This window comes from Phyllobates terribilis, unplaced genomic scaffold (assembly GCF_046119375.1).
Source record: "Phyllobates terribilis strain yellow unplaced genomic scaffold, ASM4611937v1 Scaffold_5__5_contigs__length_657084704, whole genome shotgun sequence".
Classification (NCBI taxonomy): domain Eukaryota; kingdom Metazoa; phylum Chordata; class Amphibia; order Anura; family Dendrobatidae; genus Phyllobates; species Phyllobates terribilis.
The window spans coordinates 469,696,359-469,719,699 of NW_027362765.1; the positions used below are offsets into that span (position 1 = coordinate 469,696,359).

Sequence of the window (23,341 nt, forward strand, 5' to 3'; positions counted from 1 at the left end):
TTTTCCACTTTTTCATTTTTATGAATCAATTTGTGAAGCACCTGGGGGTTCCAAGTGCTCACTATGCATCTAGATAGGTGCCTTGGGGGGTCTAGTTTCCAAAATGGGGTCACTTGTGGGGGAGCTCCAATGTTTGGGCACACAGGGACTCTCCAAACGCAACATGGTTCCAATTTGTTAGTGGACACCATTGTGTAGTGTATGTCAGGTTGGTGTGCGGTGTGGTATATTGTAGTGTATACACCACACACACACACACACACACACACACACTACAACACACACACCAACCTGACATAGCCTACTAAGCTGAGTACGCCCTAGACTGGGATGAGTGGGACGGGCGGGACATTTTGTGTGCTGTGTGCGTGTGTAAAAAAAAAAAAAAAAAAAAAAAAAAAAAAAAAATCGAAACTTTATTATAGTGTGAGTGTACGTGTGTGTGTGTGTGCTTGGTGTAACCTTCTGCAGTCACGTGTGGGGGCTGTCAGGCGTAGGGGGCTGTCAGGCGTAGGGGGGCTGTCAGGCGTACGGGGCTGTCAGGCGTAGGGGGGGGGCTGAAGAGATGGAGGAGCCAGCAGCTGCAGCAAGGGGGGTGATCACTGGGGCAGGAGCCGGCAGTAGCAAGGGGGGTGATCACTGGGGCAGGAGCCGGCAGCAGCAAGGGGGGTGATCACTGGGGCAGGAGCCGGCAGCAGCAAGGGGGGTGATCACTGGGTTTGCGGGGGGGGGGGGATGATCACTGGGATGGGGGGGTGCACACTGGGGATGGGGAGTGAACACTGGGGACAGGGGGGGTGAACACTGGGGGGGTGAACACTGGGGACAGGGGGGGTGAACACTGGGGACAGGGGGGGTGAACACTGGGGACAGGGGGGGTGAACACTGGGGACAGGGGGGGTGAACACTGGGGGAGGGGTGATTATTGGGAGGTGGGGGGTGATATCACTGGGACTGGGGGATGGTGGGTTTGATCACAGGAGCAGGGCATTTACACTGAGCCTGCTGCTGCTGTGATCACAGTCCACCGGCTGTCAGAAGGAGAGCAGCAGCCGGTGGATGAAGACGTGGGAGAGGGAGCGGAGGTCGGGGTGCAGGTATGAAAGTGGAGGGGGGGTCGGGGGTGGAGGGGGGGGCAGGGTGGAGTGGAGGGGGGGTCGGGGGGGAGCGGGGGCAATACTACCTGATGCAGATCAGCGGCGGCAGCAGGCGATCAGCGGCGGCAGCAGGCGATCCACGGGGGGGCAGCTGCAGAGGGTCCACGGGGGGGCAGCAGCAGAGGGTCCACAGGAGGCAGCAGCAGAGGGTCCACAACGGCCGGCACCCGATCCATGGACGGGCAGTTGCGGCCATCATTAAAAACTCCCTCCACATCTGATTGGGGCTAGTATCCATGTGACGCTAGCCCCCCAATCAGATCTGGGGGGAGGGGGGGACAGAGGTGACACTCCCCCCAGCCAATGGCTGATGCTGTAAGCATCAGGCCATGCCCAGATTTAAATATTACACCAATTTTCATTGGTGAAATATTTAATTCATACCGATTGGCAGTTTCATTAAAAGTGAAAATGAAACAGCCAATCGGAGGGGTCCCAGGCACGGGGGGGTTAATCCACCCCCCGGGGGGTCGACTTCAGGATGTCCAGTTGCAGTAGCAACTGTGACACCTGAGCGACCCCGCTCGCAGGCGCTGCAGGGGGTCTTTCCCTCCATGTCACAGACGCTGTGACATGGGTCGGGAACGAACTGTTTTCCATGTCACAAACGGTGTGACACGGGTCGGGAAGGGGTTAATGAATTTTCGGCTGTGTCCACTAGATGGCACTAGACTGTAGCATTTCAGCAAACTGTTCTTGGTTGTGTCTGCAAGGATCCAGCTAGATGCAAGTCACAGGCGCCCTTGTGCTAAACAAGGGCAATTGGTTGTAATTTTTTTACTTCATCTGCTTATTGGAACCTGAGGGTATTTGTGGAGCTCGGGTTATATGGTTAGTTGTCGGCCAAATTGTTTGCAGCTTAAAGCCAGGCCTTCACTTATTAAAGTATGTAATCCAATGTCTCTTTTTACAGGTTGTCTTAGATCAGAGATGTCAAACTCAAACACACAGAGGGCCAAAATGAAAATCTTTGACAAAGTCGAGGGCCAACCAGTATACAGTCCTCCATACAGAATAATGGGACCCACATAGTCCTCCATACAGAATAATGGGACCCACATAGTCCTCCATACAAAATAACGGGCCCACCTAGTCCTCCATACAGAATAATGGGACCCACCTAGTCCTCCATACAGAATAATGGGACCCACCTAGTCCTCCATACAGAATAATGGGACCCACCTAGTCCTCCATACAGAATAATGGGACCCACCTAGTCCTCCATACAGAATAATGGGACCCACCTAGTCCTCCATACAGAATAATGGGACCCACCTAGTCCTCCATACAGAATAATGGGACCCACCTAGTCCTCCATACAGAATAATGGGACCCACCTAGTCCTCCATACAGAATAATGGGACCCACCTAGTCCTCCATACAGAATAATGGGACCCACCTAGTCCCCCATACAGAATAATGGGACCCACCTAGTCCTCCATACAGAATAATGGGACCCACCTAGTCCTCCATACAGAATAATGGGACCCACCTAGTCCTCCATACAGAATAATGGGACCCACCTAGTCCTCCATACAGAATAATGGGACCCACCTAGTCCTCCATACAGAATAATGGGACCCACCTAGTCCTCCATGCAGAATAATGGGACCCACCTAGTCCACCATGCAGAATAATGGGACCCTCCTAGTCCACCATGCAGAATAATGGGACCCTCCTAGTCCTCCATGCAGAATAATGGGACCCTCCTAGTCCTCCATACAGAATAATGGGACCCACCTAGTCCTCCATACAGAATAATGGGACCCACCTAGTCCTCCATACAGAATAATGGGACCCACCTAGTCCTCCATACAGAATAATGGGACCCACCTAGTCCTCCATGCAGAATAATGGGACCCACCTAGTCCTCCATGCAGAATAATGGGACCCTCCTAGTCCTCCATACAGAATAATGGGACCCTCCTAGTCCTCCATACAGAATAATGGGACCCTCCTAGTCCTCCATACAGAATAATGGGACCCTCCTAGTCCCCCATGCAGAATAATGGGACCCACCTAGTCCCCCATGCAGAATAATGGGACCCACCTAGTCCCCCATGCAGAATAATGGGACCCACCTAGTCCCCCATGCAGAATAATGGGACCCACCTAGTCCCCCATGCAGAATAATGGGACCCACCTAGTCCTCCATGCAGAATAATGGGACCCTCCTAGTCCTCCATGCAGAATAATGGGACCCTCCTAGTCCTCCATGCAGAATAATGGGACCCTCCTAGTCCTCCATGCAGAATAATGGGACCCACCTAGTCCTCCATGCAGAATAATGGGACCCTCCTAGTCCTCCATGCAGAATAATGGGACCCTCCTAGTCCTCCATGCAGAATAATGGACCCTCCTAGTCCTCCATGCAGAATAATGGGACCCTCCTAGTCCTCCATGCAGAATAATGGGACCCTCCTAGTCCTCCATGCAGAATAATGGGACCCTCCTAGTCCTCCATGCAGAATAATGGGACCCTCCTAGTCCTCCATGCAGAATAATGGGACCCTCCTAGTCCTCCATGCAGAATAATGGGACCCTCCTAGTCCTCCATGCAGAATAATGGGACCCTCCTAGTCCTCCATGCAGAATAATGGGACCCTCCTAGTCCTCCATGCAGAATAATGGGACCCTCCTAGGGTTGGTGGTTCTGGTGTCGCGCTAGATTTGACCCACGGGCCAGAGTTTGACATGCATGTCTTGAAAATTATCCTTTATCTCTTTGTCCCAGTCTCAACAGTTCTGCATCTTTTCATTTATTATTTTTATGCACTCAGCTAAGACGCGAAAAGATTGACCTCGAAAACACCCTGGAACAAGAGCAAGAAGCCCTAGTTAATCGTCTCTGGAAGAGAATGGACAAACTTGAAGCTGAGAAAAGGTTGGTTTTTCTTGCAAAGGTTTTATGGGTAGCTGCTAACTAATGGCTTCATTTGAGAAAAACGTTTTTTTTTTTAAGATGACTGATGTAATAACAGTACGATGACTCCTCCAGCTGCTTCCCATCCACTACAGACCCATAAGCAATGAATGAATCGGAAATGGAACGTATGCACCTCTGCTCCATTCAATATGGGGTTGCAGTGCGCGTACTTTGCATCGGTTCGTGGTCCCAGCAGTCAAACCTCCAGGAAAATGGCGACAATTTTTTTTTTCCACCAGTTTAATAATAATAATAATAATAATAATAATAAAAAAACTATATATGTTTGTTATGTGTGTACTTGTACTGAGCTGAGGAGCCATATAGCCAGGTCAATTTTACTATATAGTGAACATGGTAAATAAAAAACCAAAAACAATTGTGGAATTGCACTTTTTTTTTTTTTGCAATTTCAATGCACTTGGAATTTTTTTCCATTTTTCCAGGACATTATATTGTAAAATGAATGGTGTCGCTCAAAAGTACAGCTCATCCCTCAAAAAAATAAGCCCTCATATGGCTTTATGGCCACAAAAATTAAAGTTATGGCTCTTGGAAGAAGGGGAGGAAAAAACTAAATCTGAAAATCTCTGGGTAGTGAAGGGGTTAAAGGGAATCTGTCAGCAGTTTGCTACCTCATCTGACAGGAGCATAATGTAGGCAAAGAGACCCTGAATCCAACAATGTATCACTCAGTTTACTGGGTGCAGCCGTTCGGACACAATCACAGTTTTTAGATTTAGCAATGCAGCAGAGCTGAGGAAGCTAACTCCGCCCACACCAGGCTCTGTATACACACAGTGAGCTGCTTATCACAGAAGGGGCGGAGTTGGACTAGCCACCTAGTCACAGTAATGATGATCACAATTCGATTAAAGGTTCAGTCTAAGTTACCACCACACAGTGGGACGTGACACATCGTTGAGTTCAGATTCCCTTTAAAGGGATTCCGTCTGCCCAGGATGACTGTTCAAAAGTACTTGTGCTCGATGCTTCACAATGGGGCCAATCATTTACATACACCTCTCCACCTGCTTGTATTCCTTCTATCTCCTCCCTTCTCTGGCTCTATGAAGCCAGAGCTGTCAGTCAAATAAGGGGGGTGAAGATAGAGGGAAAACAAGCAGGGGTGGGAAGGTGTATGTAAATGATTGGCCCTGCCATAAAGCACAGAGCAGCGGGACTGCAAACTCAAGAATACAGCAGCACAATAAGCGCTAAGATGTATGCAGACATTGACTATATGAAATTTGAACTGCATTACTTCTATATAGAATATACTTTCTAAAAATGAAGGTACTTGGCGCATAAAGTGGCAAATTCATGAGAGCCCATCAACCTTGGCAAGGTGACCTTTCTTTGATGCTACTCAACCTAATAATTTATCAAGCATGCATTCATAAGTATTACTGAATCATGGTAATTATGCTTTTAATTAATGTCACCCTATAAATGTTACCTTACCGGTCAGCCAATAACTAATGTGCTAAGCCTTATAGCTGTATGTTGTCTCTAGGATTTTGCAGGAAAAATTAGACCAACCAGTGTCTGCTCCACCTTCACCTCGTGACATATCGATGGAGATCGACTCCCCAGAAAACATGATGAGACACATACGTTTCCTTAAGAATGAAGTGGAAAGACTGAAGAAGCAGCTTAGAGCCGCACAGCTACAGCGTGAGTAAACCTGCTGTCTCTCGTGGATGATTCAGGAGGCTCCACATGGGTCAGATATGCAAATGGGAAATCCACTCTAGAATACAATATCACTGTCCTGGATGCACTTTTACAAAATCGCACACACGATGGTGCAGAGAAAACCTGCAGTGTAAACTCAGCGGCCGGCGCTGCACATTTGAGCCTGTCAGGTTATTTTTTTGCAATGCTAGGGTGAAATCTGCATTAAATCCACAGCATTTATTCAGCAAAATTCGTATTTGATGCGATTTTGCTGCTGCGGAAATATTGTCCGTGGACATACCCTAATGTTAAATTATTAATTATTGTAAATCCTCCATTAATCAGCACTAATTAACAGGTAAAAATATATCCTGTATTTTTCCTCTTTGAATACAGTTTATGCATAACTCTGACAACTTTTGTATTGAGCTTTTCTCTCAGTAGACTAAAAGCACAGAAAATCTGCATAAAAAGTAACTTTATAAATGCTTTGTATTGCTTTCTTGTTCTGACCAGGGCTGTGGAGTCAATAAGCCAAACCTCCGACTCCTCAATTTCCCTGACTCCCAACTCCACGGCACGGCCTCACTACTGAGCGTGTACATAAAGTGCAGCACAGATTCATCTCAACTAAAAGCAGAGATCCTTAGATCAGGAATTGTCTGCAGCGCCAACATCACGTCCACAGCCCTGCAGCTAATCTGTGATCTCCAGCAGATTGTGACGTCTACATGGGCTGCTCACTTATTGGCTGCAGTGCTTCTTTTCCCCGCTTTTGGTGTGTTTTTTGGGTCTTTAGCATTCTCTAAATGAGGCGTTTTGTTCAGGTATTGTCCCGTAGACTTCTCTATGCTACAGGAATAGGCAGACAAAAAAAGGCTTGTAAAAAATCCATGGCCACCAGAAAATGCAGAATAAACTGTGTGAAGGCGGCATCAGTGGTGTAAGTCTGATGATAAATTAAGCTGATGCTCTTTTGCTCTTGGTTTTGTCCTTGAACACTTTGTTTTCTTGGTATTTTCAGGCGATAATCTTTTTTTGGTGCTTATCAGATTGTAGAATCCTTTTATCTGATATCCGGTTTCATAAAGCGGTGGAAGCGAGTCAGCAAGGTTATAGATGGCCCAAATAGAAAGACTGGGCTTACTATACAAAGTAGGTGCCAAGGACCAAAAAATATATAACATAGATCAGAATAAGGTTCTGATGGGGGATGGTGGGAACTGGATAACGCCCGACAGGTCTGCGTCATTGGTGACCTTTTCCTTCACCATGACACTATGCATTCCTACATTTCCATGTATATTGTGGCGGTCAACCACAGATTTTTGTATCCCAGCTGTTTATCTCCATAAATGCTGAGATGTTTCCTCTGTTACCAGAAATGGAGCCTTGATTCAGTATCTCTTATGTAGAAGATACTGGGCTGTGCCTGTACAATGCCGCAAACTCGTAATGGCAATTGGTGGGGAAGAACTTCTTCCAAGGTCCAAATTCGCCTCACTTTTAAGGAGTTTAGGGATAGGAAAGTGCTTTGTCTGGGAAATTATGCCGACACGGTCCTGTCTCTTCCTTTGGTAACTGATGTAGAATTCGGGGCAGAGCTGAAGTCTCTACGACAGCCCCTGCATACACGGAGAAGGGGGCTGGCCCATGTATACAAACGAGCAGTAAGCCAGCCACCTGTAAAATATTGGCCTCCTTCATTGTCATCGATCTATATGCGGTGCCTGACTATTCATTTTCTTGCCAAAGTAATGACGTGTTATCAGCTGACCGCTGTGTTTATATGTTTTACAATAAAAATGTGTTTTATTAACTACTTTTATCTGATACAGACACCGAGAAAATGGCCCAGTACTTGGAGGAGGAGCGCCACATGAGGGAAGAAAACTTAAGGCTTCAAAGAAAACTGCAGAGAGAAATGGAGAGACGGGAAGCCCTGTGCAGGCAGCTGTCGGAAAGCGAATCCAGCCTAGAAATGGATGACGAGAGGTTACATTTCTTAGTCTATCATGACAGTATATAGCAGTATTTACCAGTCATTACATTCATCTTTCATCAGTCATTGCCCACTTTTCCTGCATTGAAAAAAACCAAGATAATCTTCTGATACATTTTATTTTTTAAACACCTTTAGGACATAAGATTAGATTCGGTTCCACCAGGTTTTTGTTTTTTTAAGGGGTGCATATATAGATATTTCCATCTTAATTTTCAGAAAGTGTGCCCTATTCTTCAGTGTGTTTTTATTGCTGGCCGTACACATAAGATTGCTGTGACAGAGTGCTCATTTGGCCAATAGCTGTATCCCCCAATTTCCCATGTACCTACATGCTTGGATCATCCCAATGGCTATACTCGTATCTGTAGGGAGAGAGGGGTACTTACTTTTCTGCACTTGTCTGGCAGCATGCATCTCCCAGGGAATAAAGGATCAGGCTTGTTGAACTCCACTCTGGTTCATATTACCCCACATAAATTAAACTATACTGGTGCCATTTACCACCAGTGACACGGATACATTTTGATGCATTGGTGAGAAGTACGGTGCATGTTGATTTCCACTGGTTATGACATGTTGTAGTATCATAGCCCTAATGATTGTCATTAACTATCTTAAAATCGCTCAGATTGTTATATCCATGGCCAACATCACTGTAAAGTCCGTTCCATCTTCCCAGTAGTGCATTGGATCACTGTCTGACACTTACGGTTATCGTATAGTAGCCAAGCATGTTTCCCGCCTGTATAGCTGTTATGTCTTCGTATATAATGCAGCACGGCCGTCAATATCCAACTTCCTTTCTCTTTTTAGGTATTTTAATGAAATGTCTGCACAAGGATTAAGGCCACGGACTGTGTCCAGCCCAATACCGTACACACCATCCCCAAGTTCCAGCAGACCCATTTCTCCTGGTAAGTTGATGTATAGATGATGGATTTTATTGTAGGCCTGTGCACATGTCTACAGCTAGAAATAGTTTGACGGGATGATATTAAAAAAAAAAAAAAACTAAATAATAAGGTTCTCAGTAACTGGCATCATTGGAACAGTTTGTCTTTCAATGCTGGAAAGTTATCAGAAATGTAATAGAGGCAACCAATTCTGTAATTTTTACAAAAGTGGCAACTAAAATATAGAGACAGTACGGCCTTATCAGATGGCCAGATTGTGTATTTTAGCATCTGTATTATGACTGCAAGTACCAACCTAACCGTAGGATTTATGACTAAAACTAACAGAATCATTGGAATCTGTGATGCCGATAGTTCGGGTCAGTAGCCTCTTAATTATCCCTGAACTTTAGGTTTGTAATGGGAATTATATGCGCCCCCATAGATCTACCTGAGTGAGGCCTAGATTAAGTATATAAAAAAGAATAAACTGATACTTTGTCAGAATGTCCTCTATAGACATGGATGTTTGCATGAATAAGTGTATATGCTAATCTCACTAGTGAAAGGGGCATAAGCAGCAACATTTATTTACTGCGTATAACATACTTTTGTGTTTACCCGAAAATAAGCCCTAGCATGAATTTACAGAATTTTTGGAGTATGCTTGAAATATAAGCCATACTCCAGTAATAAGCCCTGGTTACAGTCCGGGCCTTTAACTGCGAGAGTATAATGGAACTGAAGAGGAGACAGGCTGGTATGTAATGTATGTGCAGTGGGTGTGTGTATATACATGTGTATGTGCAGTGTGTGATGACATGATTAGATTTGAATAAATGTTGACTTTTATTTATTTTTTTCGTTCAAGAATAAATGTATATTGTTCTTGGAAAAAAAAAAAGACATACCTTGAAAATAAGCCCTTACCCATCTTTCAGAGCAAAAAATTAATACAAAACCCTGTGTTATTTTCAGGGAAATGAGATACTTTGTGCTAAGTGTCTTATAGGCATTCCCAGAATTGCATGTTATCCCCAATCCATAGGTTAAGGGATAACTTATTGATAACTCGGAGTCCAATGATTTCAAGTAGGGGGGGATCCAGAACCACAAGAATAAGGCGCTCTGCAAAGTCTTGTCTTGAATAAAGCAGAGGTGTGCATGTGGACTTCTGCTCCATTCATTGTGTGTGGAACTGATGGGGAAAGTCGAATAACAGTTAAAACCAGAAATTTTTCTTAGACACTGTAGATCACGTGACCCCCTCCCCCCGCCCCGCCAACTCAAATCCTCAAGAGCCACCAACAAATCATGTTTTCAGGGTGTCCTTTGTATTGCCCAGGTGATGAATTTATTATCATACGTTCTCTCACCTGAGCAATACTAAGGAGATCCTGAAAACATGGCCTGTTGGTGGCTCTTGAGGACTGGCATTGGGGAACACTGATGTAGATGAACACTCTAATCTGTCCACAAATGTGCGCTTTACTTAGCCAAGTATAGATGTTTGTGTTTTGAGAGGAGGCAAACTGTTAGCAGAAGGGTATACCCACACACGATGAATTTGCTGTGGAAATGCCCCAGCAAATCCGCAGCAACAACATGCACCCTTTTTACAGACCATTCTAGCTTTGTGCGTCACGTTGTCTGCAAAGGGTGAAATATCCACAGCATAAGTTGACACTTCTGGTCATTGCCGGTTTTTCCTCCATTTTTACAGATGAGCTTTAATGAAGTCTCATCCACAGCGCCTGTAACATTTTATATGCAGCAGATTTTCAGACAGCAAATTCAGCTTTTATGTGATCTGTGTGGACGTGCTGTAAAAGCGGCATCTCCCCCAGTTGAATATTGAACTAACCCAGCTAAAATCTCACATGCACGAACCTAGTTTTGCTGTCATTTCCAGTCAGTGGACAGTAGAAAGTAACCCATTCACATTAGATTAATGTTGGGGCTATCACAGACTATCTATGAAGGGGCAGCCTTACTTTGAATACATGTAATAAGTCCTGGTGAATGTTTGTCTTGTACAACCTTGTGCTGTGTGTGACATTTATGTTCTGTGTTTTAGGCTTGTCCTATGCCAGTCACAATGTTGGCTTCACACCTCCAACCTCCCTCACTAGAGCTGGAATGTCTTATTTCAATTCTCCAGGTTTACACGTGCAGCACATGGGTTCATCCCATGGTATTACAGTAAGTAAAAAGTGAACGGGGGTATACTTCTTTTTTTTTTTAAATACCAATTTCAAAAAGGAACAAAAGGTGTAACTTGTGGTCTTCTTAGATTCCGTTTATACATTTATTCTTCCATTAAAAAATTTGTACCCTTAAAATACCTTTTGCGTTCTCCTTTCATCTTAATACTTACATTTCCTCTGTTATTCCTCCGCGAAATGTATGAATAGAATAACTGGTTAACATTTTCCCTTGTCAGTAGGGAGCATCTCTTCACGCTAAACACTGTGGCCCTCATTTGGGCAAGACCAGTGCCTCCACCATCAGGACATCAGTAATAGGTCCTGGGATTTATACACACCCAACACCCCCTGGTTGGTTTTGGGGAGAACTGATCTGGCCATTTAGCCTTGTAGATACTGTAGCCAATAAGGATTACAGCTTCCACAGGAAAGGGCACGTCAAAGAGTTGACATAGCATCGAGGCTAATGCCTTTTTGGATGTACAGTGGCTTGTGAAAGTATTTACCCCCTTGGCATTTTTTGTGTTTTGCTACCTCTCAACCTGGAATTTCACATTTTTTGGGGGGTGTTTGTATCAGTTCATGTAAAGAACATGCCTACAACTGTAAACATTTGGCTTTCTTTTCCTTGTGAAGCAATCAACTACTAAAACAAAATAACTGAAAACTTCAGTGTGCATAGCTATTCACCCCCTGCCCCCTAAAGTCAGTACTATTTAGAGCCTCCTTTTGCGGCAAATACAGCTGCAAGTCGCTTTGGATAAGTCTCTGAGCTTTTCACTGGAAGTTTTGCCCATTCCTCAAGGCAAAACTGCTCCAGCTTATTCAAGTTAGATGGTTTCCTCTGGTGAACAGCAATTTTCAAGTGTGACCACAGATTCTCAATTGGATTAAGGTCTGGGCTTTGGCTAGGCCACGACAAAACATTTACACGTTTGCCCTTAAACCACTCGAATTTTGCTTTAGCAGTATGCTTTGGGTCATTGTCTTCTTGGAAGGTGAACCTCCATCCAAGTCTCAAATCATTAACAGACTAAAACAAGAATATTCCTGTATTTCACACCATCCACTTTACCTTCAACTCAGATCATTTTCCCTGTTCCTGTTGTTAAAAAACATCCCTACAGCATGATGCTGCCGCCACAATGTTTCACTGTGGGGATGGTGGTCTTGGGGTGATGAGCTGTATTGGTTTGGCGCCAGACATGGCTTTTACCTTGGCCGAAAAGTTAAATTTTTGTCTCCTCTAACCACAGCACGCACCCTGTTCCATACATTTGCATCAGTCTTTTGGCAATCTCAAAATGAGCCTTACACACACAAATTGTAAGTAAAGGCTTTTTTTTCTGCCCACTCTTCCATAAAGGTCACCTCTATGGAGTGTACGGCTTATTGTGGTCATATGGACAGATACTCCAATCTCTGCTTGGGAACTCTGCAGCTCCTTCAGGGTTACCTTTTGTCTCTGTGCTTCCTCTCTGATTAATGCCCTCCTTGTCCAGGCTGAGAGTTTTGGTGGGTGGCCCTCTCTTGGCAGATTTGTTGTGGTATCATGTTCTTTCCATTTGATGACAATGGATTTGATGGTGCTCTGGGGGATCATCAGAGATTGGGATATTTTTTATAATCCAACCCTGACTTGTACTTCTCAACAACTTTGTCCCTGACTTGTTTGGAGATCTCCTTGGTCTTCATGGTGGTGTTTGGTTAGTGGTGCCTCCTGCTTAATGGTGTTGGAGCCTCTGTGGCCTTTCAGAAAAGGTAAAGTGTGTATATACTGACAGACCATGTGACACTTAGATTGCACACTGGTGGATTTCCTTTATCTAAACATGTCACTTGTGCAGGTAATTGAACCAGAAATTTTTATAGAGGCTTCATCGCGAAAGGAGTGAATACATACGCTCTTGCCAATTTTTAGTTATTGGATCCCATAAATTAAATTTATGCCTATATTTTTCTCACTTCACCAACTTGGACTATTTAGTTCAGATGCATCACACACAAATAGGATTACAAAAATATTTAAACAGAGGTTGTAATGCAACAAAATGGGTAAAAAGTCAAGGGGGTGAATACATTTGTAAGCCCCTGTACCCCAAAATGTTACAAAATATAATTTGTCTTTAAAAAAAAAAAAAGTTGTCTCATGGTTAAATATAAAAACAAGTGATGACTCTTGGAATGTGCGGCTATAATGTGCTAATATTGCGCAAAATGAAACCTTGAAAATGATATTTTTGGTTATTCCATAATCCTACCTACCCATCGCATAAGTGTAACACGGTATCTACAGTGCTTGGCAAACAGTGTAAATTAAAAGCACAAAACACAGTAGTGAAATTGTTGAGAGATTTTTTTTTTCCTCCAAAAATTGTCTACGTAGAGAAAAAAAAAAGTTGAATTCCTATATTCCCACCAGGAAAGTGTTCTCTGCCCCTAAACACATTTGACCGCAACTCTTTAGTATTTTTGGACAACTGTTTAGCAGTTATCAGAGTTGTGTGTATGTAAGATTATGTACAGACTGTGGTGGGGGTCATCGCCTGACGAAGAGGTGTACATTTTATGGTTAGAGGTTTTTGTCATAGAGAGAGGGCAACAGTTTATTTTCCTCACTTTTATATAGCACCATTAATTTCACAGCGCTTTACAGACATTATCAGCACTGTCCCCATTGGTGCTCACAATCTATATTCCCTATCAGTATGTCTTTGGATTGTGGGAGGAAACCAACACACAAACACGGGGAGAACATACAAACTCCTTGCTGATGTTGTCATTGATGGGATTTGAACCGAAGACCCCAGCGCTGCAAGGCTGCCGTGCTAACCACTGAGCCACCGTGCTGTCCACAGTTGAGGGCCAAAACCAATTTATCTGTAAAATGAAGGGGCCTTGGCACTCGCCTGAAATACTTAGTGTTTGACTCTAATACTCAGCATGATTATACATGGGGGTGAGTTTCTTCTTTCTGTCTGATAAAATATGCTAATATTTCATTTTTGTTTTTCTTTTTTTTTTTTATACAGAGACCCTCCCCTCGAAGGAGCAACAGCCCTGACAAGTTTAAGCGTCCCACTCCACCTCCATCTCCAAACACCCAGACTCCGGTTCAGCCTCCACCCCCTCCTCCTCCTCCTCCTCCTGCACAACCCGCAGTCCCGTCAGCTGCATCTCAGTCCGCCACTTCCCACAATTCAGTGCACCCTCCCTCTCAGCCCTAGTGCATGTCCTCCGCAGTCTCTGCATCTTGAGTCGGACTCATAACATGGAACAGTTTACTCAGAGCCAAAGGCTTACTTGTCATTTTCGGATTTGACTTTATTTGCACTGAGGTTACATAGGCTTCACTGTCTAATTGTGTTGTAAGTGTCTGTCCCAGACATCAGCCAGTGTTGTGGGTCTGACAGCGTTAACGTTCCCACACTGTCCCCGTTCCATGTACGTTAGTATCCTGGCTGGGGCACTGCTGCTCTCTACCGAGCAGGGCAACCTTACTCAATGTTATATCATGCTGCTCAAATGCTTTTTCTTTAAGGCTTTTAGGTTTATATAATAAATGGGGATACCTTTTTATTTTTTTCTTTTTAATTATTTTTGTTTCTCATGGATTTTGCATAAGCGTTCTGAAGCATGATGGTTTGATTTTTAATTTTTTTGGGGTTTGATTTATAGAAAGTATCCCGTATATACCATAAATCACTACATGCAAGTAGTCTTAGACTGCAGCTGCTGAGATGCACAGTGGAAACTAGTAACTCAAAGCCAGTTTTGCTATCAGCAGAGCAGTGATCTGATATAACAGCATGTTTCTTATGTTGCAAAATAAAAATATAAAGGCCTATAAAAGCACAGTGTTAAATGTACAAATCATGTGCTATTAAGGATGTGTTTATGGCTTTACGGAGGTAGGTTCAAGTTATCCAGTGCCTGTAACTCGCATACATCTTCTAGCTAGCTATCCATAAACCAGACACGGCGGCGTCCATCGCGCACAAACCATAAACTGATGCAACAATCGCAAAACCAAATCCTCATCTATTAATGACATGGTAGTAAAATGTGGGAATCCTTGTTTAACTATGTGGAATGTATTGTAAATGGATCTTAAGATTTAATTGTATCAGTTTTAGGTGACTCTTATCCTGTAAGCTGTCCGCAAATCCATTTCTATGACTCACAGTATTTAGCGTTTTTTTTTTTTCTTTCTTTTTTTAAAAAAAAATATGTATACACTTGGCTGTACAAGCTATGAAAAAATATATCTTGGCAGTTGTTTTTTTTTTTTTTTTTTTTAATTACGCAAAGTATTTTTAATAATTCACATAAAAATCAACCTTGAAAATACCCTTGAGATTGAAAATTTTAGCAATGTACTTGGCGGCACAGCCAGTCATTTTGTATTGCTTAATAGTAGCAGGGCAGGTTACCTATTGAAGTAGCACAGTTTGGCACTAATGAATGCTTATTCAGCGGAATACTGTTAGCCGGTACAATGTATAAAGAATTATTTTGAGTACAATTTTTTTTTTCCATTTAGCACAAATAAATTGTTTGGGTTTCACTTTGCAGCGGATCACTGTGTCTCTTTATTATTGCCTCCCTTTAACTGGACATGAGCAGATGGAAATTCCATTTTAGGCTTAATTGGGGGTATTCCCATCTCCAAGATCCTATCCCAATATGTAGTAGGAATAATATTAGCAAATATCTTTAATTAGAAATATTGTATAGTTCTTCTGATTCGCAATGTTGCTCACCCCATGTGCAGAGCATTAGGTATCCATGGTTACGACCACTCATAGTTAGTGTTCATAACCATGGATACCTAAGTTACTGCAATGTTCTGCACGTAGGGTAAGCGACATAGCGAATCAAAAGAACTATACTATGTTTCTAATTGTAGGTATTTTCTAATATTATTATTACACCTACTACATATTGGGATAGGATCTTGGAGATGGGAATACCTCTCTATCTATTAAAAAGAACCTGGCAGCACATTATTCTGCACTAAATTTCTCATCACTTACACGGGCTCTCTACAAAAAAAATGTATTGGGAGACCAGAGCCTATACAGCCATACCTTTACCTCAATATGCAACATTGTGCTGACAAGGTTCCCTTTAAGTTTGACACCTAGTGGCTTATATACACTGTGGTATTGCAGCATCATGCAAGCTCCAAGATGCATGAAGCTGAGATACGGCACCAATGGAGCCATACTGTATTCCTCTGTATACCTTTGACTTTATACAGAGGTTTCTTTCTGAAAAAATACAATTTTACATCTACTTTTTTTAGAGCAGAAGGCATATAATGCTGCATCTTCCCTCTGTCACCCTTCCAGTGTCTGTGTATTCAATACACTGATGCTCATATCAGTCCTGCTGAGACTTGTGGTTCACCTCCAACAATACTGTCACTTTTCCCTTAAAGAATAACCTGACACAGAACAGCACTGCTGAACAATTTGCTTCCAATTGGAGTTTTTATTACACTTATATGAAACGCTCGACACGACAGCTTCTTCCCTAGCTTTCATCTGTCAGCTTATTCCAGGGGCAAAAAAAAGTGCTCATAGGTCCCATGATTGAATTAGCCTTGACCCATAAAGGGTTCATCTCCCATATCAAACACACACAATGTTTATATGGTCATACGTGACATTTTTGCCACTTTTTTCCCGCAGGCAAAATCATTTGGTAGTAAAAAAGCTGCGTTCAAAACAAGTTTTTGTGCGCTTTTTGCAATGTTTTTTGATGCAGATTACATGTGTGATTTGTCTACAGTACATGGTTAATAAAGTTGGTTTTATTTACCAAAAACGCAACTAAAAAAGTTGCAAGATCTGCTGCCTTTTTTGCACTTTCAGTGTTTTTTTTTTTCACCTATAAAAAGCTGAGCAAGAATTGACATGCTGCAGATTTAAAAAAAAAACTGCAGTTCTTAAATTCAGTCAGGAAAAAAATATCAAGCGTGAGCATGAGATTTCTAACATCATAGCTTTTGCTGGTACTGCAGTTAAAAATGGCATAAATAAAGTAGCAAAAATGCTGCGTGTGAACATAGGCTTACACTAATTCATAAGAATCCATATAGATTTATATAATGGCAAGATTCCTGTACATATGCAAAAATTTCTCCAATAATACATTGAAGATGTCCCATCAAAATATGTATTTAATAATCCATCCTAATTTCTATGTAATGATGTGAATTATCCAGCGCTGCTCCAGTCCTAATCTTGCACACAGGACCTGCCAACAGAATAGTTGGATTATAAAGGGGTTTATGCTGGAGCAGAGGTTGCTTTCCCAATGTAAGGCCGGGTTCACGTACAGTCTTTTTTTGCTATGTGCAGAAAAATGATTTTCATCAGTATGCCATTAGTGTGTCCATTTTTTTTTACGTGCGTGTGGCATCTGTATGTCACCTGTTTCATCCATGAACAATTTTGTACGTAATAAAGGACAAATACAGCTTTCTATCTTTGTAATGTATATGAAGACCGGATGTTATACGGATGGTAACCCGTACGTGATCAGGTTTTTAAGCACCCATTGACTTATAATGGGCAAGGCTGATCCAGAATACAGATCAAAGTTCTGCATGCTGTAATTTTCTATACACGCAGACCATCTGAAGTGTGTCTAAAGTCTTATAGAGCCTCGGTCTAACTCTTTATAGTGTCTTTCCCACACAGAGGAGCGGTCACGTGGGACGGAAACAGCAATCCCTAAGTATTTTGATGCACTAACTCATCATTAGGAATCGTTCACACAACTGTATTTTTGGTCCAACTGCTGTCCATGAAATAAAAAAATGAACAGCACTTGGATCAATGTTGTTCTGCAGTGCAGTGGTTTTTTTTTTTAATCACTGACTAATGCATGCTTTATTTTTATACGCAGATTCAGTTTCTTCTGTAAAGCAGATGAGATTCACCCTTTAAAGTCTATGGGTGTGCAAAAATAGTCGGAGTCACAGTATAGCATCTGATTATTAGGGATGCATTGCAATTCTGTAACAGAAAATTGTAAATAGTCTTGTAAATTAATAGCTGCTGCTGTACATGGACTCCACACAAATGGCAAAAAAATCATCCCATTTTACTGGATGAAATATTTCTTTTCTTTAAACCCCTTCACAACCTTTGATGTATCGGATACATCATGGCGATTGTGCGGGGCCACAGGAGTGTGCCTGCGCGATTGCTGCCAGGACCTCCGCTTCCGTGACAGCCCCCTGGCTATTTAATCCCCTAAATGCCACATTTAGGAGGCTGGGAGTTGGAGGGCGCTCCCTCTCCCAATCGATTGCCGCCCCCACGACTTCACCGTCAGCGCTTGATCGCTGTCTTGGCAACTCAAGGTCATCATGATGACCCTGGGTCTGCCAGCTGTGGCAAGCCTGTTAGAGCATGGTCTAAGAGGCTTGTGTCAGTGTAGCACTGACAGACATAAAGCATTGCAATGCATTTTACCAGTGAGCAGAGTAATAAAAGTTAAAATCTCATAGCAGTATGAAGTAAAAAGTTTTAAATTGTAAAAATATTTTTTTTAAAAAAAGTCACTAAATGAAAAAAAAAAAAATGCAAATACGTATATTTATGAAAAAACAAATACACACATTTGGTATTGTCGCGTCCGGAATGATCCGATCTATAAAACTGTCACACTAGTTAACCCCTTCAGTGAACACTATAAAAAAAAATAAAATAAAAAATAAACTATGCTTTTTCATTATACTTCTGAATGAAAAGTGGAATAAAACACTATTAAAAAAACAAATGTAAATAAAAATGGTTCCGCTGAAGACGTCATATTGTCTCTCAAAAAACAAGCCGCCATCCAGCTCCATCAGCAGAGAAATAATTTTAAAAAGTTATAGCTCGGAATACAGCGATGTAAAAACAACTATTTTTTCTAATAAAGTAGTTTTTATTGTGCAAAGCATAAAAAAAATCTAAATGTGGTATCGCTGTAATCGCACTGACCCAAAGAGTAAAGCTGTCTTATCACTGTCTTACGCAGAATGGCATAAAAAAAAAAAAACAAAACCCTGAATTGCTGGTTTTTATTCATTCTCCCTCCCAAAAATCAGAATAGAAAGCGATCAAAAAAGTTATGTGCCTGAAAATGGTACCAATAAAAACATCAACTCGTCCCACAAAAACAACAAGCTGTCACATGACTGTCAGCAGAAATATGAAAAATACAGTTTCTTAGTGTGTGATAGCAGCCAAACAGAGAAAAAAAAAAAGATATAAATCAGGTATCGCTGTAATAGCACCAACCCAAAGAATAAAGTAGTTTTATTATTTATACTGCATGAAGAACGGCGTAAAAAATAAAGAAAGCCAATTCTTCACCTGCTATTGATTTGTTCATTCTGCCTCCCAAAGATCGCAGTAAGGCTCGGTGCGCATTATCTACGCTGAGCGCTTACACTTGGGTTTCCATGTAAATCTCTGACATACGTGATTCAGAGTGAACCCCCGCGGCGGAAGATTCCCTGTAATGAGGCAGATGGAGTCACTGTGGACGCTGTCTGACCTGTGATCCGGCAGTGTCCGTCTTTTTATGCGTGCATAAAAGTGCCGTCCGCCACAGTTTTGTGAATTTCTGAAAAGCCGGATACCACTGAACAGAGGCCAGACGGAGTCCAGAGTAACTGCTGCCTCATTAGTCAATGGATCCGTTGGGGGTTTCATCTGAATCATGTTTCAGATATTTAGATGGACACTGATGTAAGTGCTCAGCATAGAGCACTGGATACATGTGAGCTGATCCAAAGTGTTTACCTCAAGACAGAATATTGGCGAACTTGGGAGAAATTGCGTAACAAATTGTGGTCCATTTCCTGCTAATAGCCCTTTTTAAAATGAAAAACAACATTTTAGTGGAAAAAATAAAATTTTTCATTTGCGCTGCCCAATGTTATACACTTCTGTGAATCATCTGTGGGGATAAAATGCTCACTACACCCCTAGAAAAATTCCTCAAGTGGTGTACTTTCCAAAATGGGGTTACATGTGGGTGGTTTCTGCAGTTTTGGCACTATAGCGGCTCTTCAAATGTGACATGGCACAGTAGTCTATTCCTGCCAAATCTGCGCTCGAATAGCGCTCAATCCCTTCCGAGTTCTGCTGTGCGCACAAACGGTAGTTTTCTACCACGTGGGTTATCAGTGTACCTCGAAGAATTTGCACAACAGATTGTACAGTCCATTTTCTCCTGTTACCCTTGTGAAAATGAACAATTTTGGGCAAAAGCAACATTTTTGTGGGAAAAATAGGATTTGTTTTATTTTCAGGGCTCAACTTGATAAAATTCCATGATGCATCTGTGGGTTCAAGGTGCTCACCACACTTCTAGATAAATGTCTTGAGGGGTGTAGTTTCCAAAATAGCGTCACTTGTGGGGGGGGTTTCTACTGTTTAGGCACATCGGGGCTTCTGCAAACAGGACATGACGTCAGCCAATTTTGCGCTTCAAAAATCAAATGGTGCTCTTTCCCTTTTGAGCCCGGCCGTGCACCCAAATAGTAGCTTTCCACCACAGATGGGGTATCGGCGTACTCGGGATAAATTGCACAACACATTCTATGTCCATTTTCTCCTGTTACCCTTGTGAAAATGCAAAATTTGGAACTAGCAACATTTTTGTGGGAAAAAGTAATATTTTAATTTTTTCCTTCCACAATGCTTTAATTCCTTTAAAGCACCTGAAGTGTTAATAAACTTCTTGAATGTGATTTGGAGCACTTTGAGGGGTGCATTTTTTAAAATGGTGTTAGTTTTGGGTATTTTCTGTCACATAGGCCATTCAAAGTTACCTCAAATGTGATGAGGTCACTGAAAAATGGTTTTGTAAATTTTGTTGGCTAAATTAAAAATTCCTGTTAAACTTTTATCCCTTCTAACTTCTTAACAAAAAAAATTGTTTAAAAATGCTGATTATGTAAAGTAGACGTAAATTTTATTTATCTATTTTGTGTGATATAACTATCTGGTTTAAGGGGATAAAAGTTTGAAAATTGCTAAATTTTGCCAAAATTATGATATTTTCACAAATAAAACACAAAATATCGACCTAAATTTACCACTGACATGAAGTACAATACAGGTGCATCTCACTAAATTACCGTAGATCATCAAAAAGTTAATTTATTTCAGTTCTTCAATAAAAAAAAGTGAAACTAATATATTTTATATAGAGTCATTACAAACAGAGTGATCTATTTCAAGTGTTTATTTCTGTTAATGTTGATGATTATGGCTTACAGCCAATGAAAACACAAAACTCATTATCTCAGTAAATTAGAATACTTTATAACAACAGCTTGAAAAATTATTTTAAAATCCGAAATGTTGGCCTTCTGAAATGTATGTTCAGTAAATGCACTCAATACTTGGTCGGGACTCCTTTTGCATGAGTTACTGCATCAATGCGGCGTGGCATGGAGGCGATCAGCCTGTGGCACTGCTGAGGTGTTATGGAAGCCCAGGTTGCTTTGATAGCAGCCTTCAGCTCGTCTGCATTGTTGGGTCTGGTGTCTCTCATCTTCCTCTTGACAATACCCCATAGATTCTCTATAATAGATTCTCTATGGGGTTAAGGTCAGGCGAGTTTGCAGGCCAATCAAGCACAGTGATAGTTGTTTTTAAACCAGGTATTGGTACTTTTGGCAGTGTGGACAGGTGCCAAGTCCTGCTGGAGAATGAAATTTCCATCTCCAAAAAGCTTGTCGGCAGAGGAAAGCATGAAGTGCTCTAAAATTTCATGGTAGATGGCTGCACTGACTTTGGTCTTGATAAAACACAGTGGACCTACACCAGCCGATGACATGGCTCCCCAAACCATCACTGATTGTGGAAACTTCACACTAGACCTCAAGCAGCTTGGATTGTGGCCTCTCCACTCTTCCTCCAGACTCTGGGACCTTGATTTCCAAATGAAAATTGGAACTCTGGGACCTTGTGGAGTGTGTCAATGACTGCCTTCTGGATATCTGTCAAGTCAGCTGTCTTCCCCATGATTGTGGAGCCTACTGAAACAGACTAAGAAACCTTTTTAAACGCTTAGGAAGCCTTTGCAGATGTTTTTTGTTAATTATTTTAATTTACTGAAATAATGACTTTTGTGTTTTCTTTGTCTGTAAGCCATAATCATCATCATTAACAGAAATAAACACTTGAAATAGATCACTCTGTTTGTAATGACTCTATATAATATATGAGTTTCACTTTTTGCATTGAAGAATTGAAATAAATTAACTTTTTGATGATATTCGAATTTTGTGAGATGCACCTGTATGTCACAAAAAACAATCTCACAATCACTGGACTTCATTGAAGTGTTCCAAAGTTATTACCACATAAAGTTACGCTAGTCAGAATTGTAAAATTTGGCCTGGTCAGGAAGGTGAAAACAAGCAAGGGGTGGTGAAGGGGTTAAATATACGCTTTGTGAATCTGCCCTTATAGAGCTAATTAGGGTGGTTTATGAAATAAACATTTTGATGGGACATTTTTGTTAATAAAACAAAAGCGTTCTGCATTGTTTGTGCAGCTTACAAGAAAAAAAATATTCATCTAGAGGCCGCTGATATCAGTTTTCCTTTGCAACTAAATATGCACCGCAAAACCAGTATCAGCCACCGACCAATCAGGGGCCACCTCATCATGCTGTAGATGTCATGAAAGCACCATAGAGGATTTAACCGTGGGTGCAGCAGCCGGGAGACGGTAAGCACTCGTAGAGCTGAAGACACGGGCATATAATACATAGAGGGTATTAATTTGGAAAGGGGCCAGTATGAGGATCCAATAGTACAGCTGGGTCTTTATTGATATGCTGTTGTATAAGGGGCTCAATATGGAGATATGGCAGTATAGGGCAGTTTAATATGAAGATGAGGCGGTATAGGGGGCTCTATATAGAGATGGGGCACTATAGAAGGGCTCTATTTAGAGATGAGGCAGTATAGGCGGGTTCTATATGGAGATGGGGCACTATATGGGGCTCTGTATGGAGACTGAACAGTGTAGGGGGTTCTGTATGGATATGGAGCAGTATAGGGGGATTCTGTATGGAAAGGGGTCAGTATAGGGGGATTATGTATGGAGATAGGGCAATATAGAGGGTTCTGTATGGAAATGAGGCACTATAGGGGGTTCTATATGGAGATGGGGCAGTATAGAAGGGGTCTGTATGGAGATGGGCAGTAAAGGGAGGATTCTATATGGAGATGGGGCAGTATAGGGTGCTCTGTATCAAGATTGGGCAGCATAGGGGGACTGTCTATGGAGATGAGATGGGGAAGAATAGGAGGACTTTGTGGAGATGGGGCAGTATAGGGGGCTTAGTATGGCAATGGGCAGCATGTGGGGTTCTAAATAAAGTTGTGTCAGTGGGGTCTTTGTGTGGAGATGGGGCACTTAGGGGGAATCTATAAATATGGT

At 42.1% G+C, this 23,341-nt stretch overlaps 1 protein-coding gene across 1 annotated transcript in view; it reads left to right on the forward strand.

The window, feature by feature from the left end:
• The window catches only part of CCDC6 (coiled-coil domain containing 6), a 49,248-nt gene extending 33,809 nt beyond the window's left edge, over window positions 1–15,439 (forward strand). The window contains exons 4-9 of the mRNA XM_073685421.1: window positions 3,938–4,041; window positions 5,600–5,760; window positions 7,602–7,758; window positions 8,582–8,682; window positions 10,739–10,863; window positions 13,901–15,439. Of these exons, the coding sequence (XP_073541522.1) occupies window positions 3,938–4,041; window positions 5,600–5,760; window positions 7,602–7,758; window positions 8,582–8,682; window positions 10,739–10,863; window positions 13,901–14,095 (843 nt within the window). The 3' untranslated portion in view covers window positions 14,096–15,439. The remainder of the gene's footprint in view (window positions 1–3,937; window positions 4,042–5,599; window positions 5,761–7,601; window positions 7,759–8,581; window positions 8,683–10,738; window positions 10,864–13,900) is intronic.
• Window positions 15,440–23,341: the final 7,902 nt, after the last annotated feature.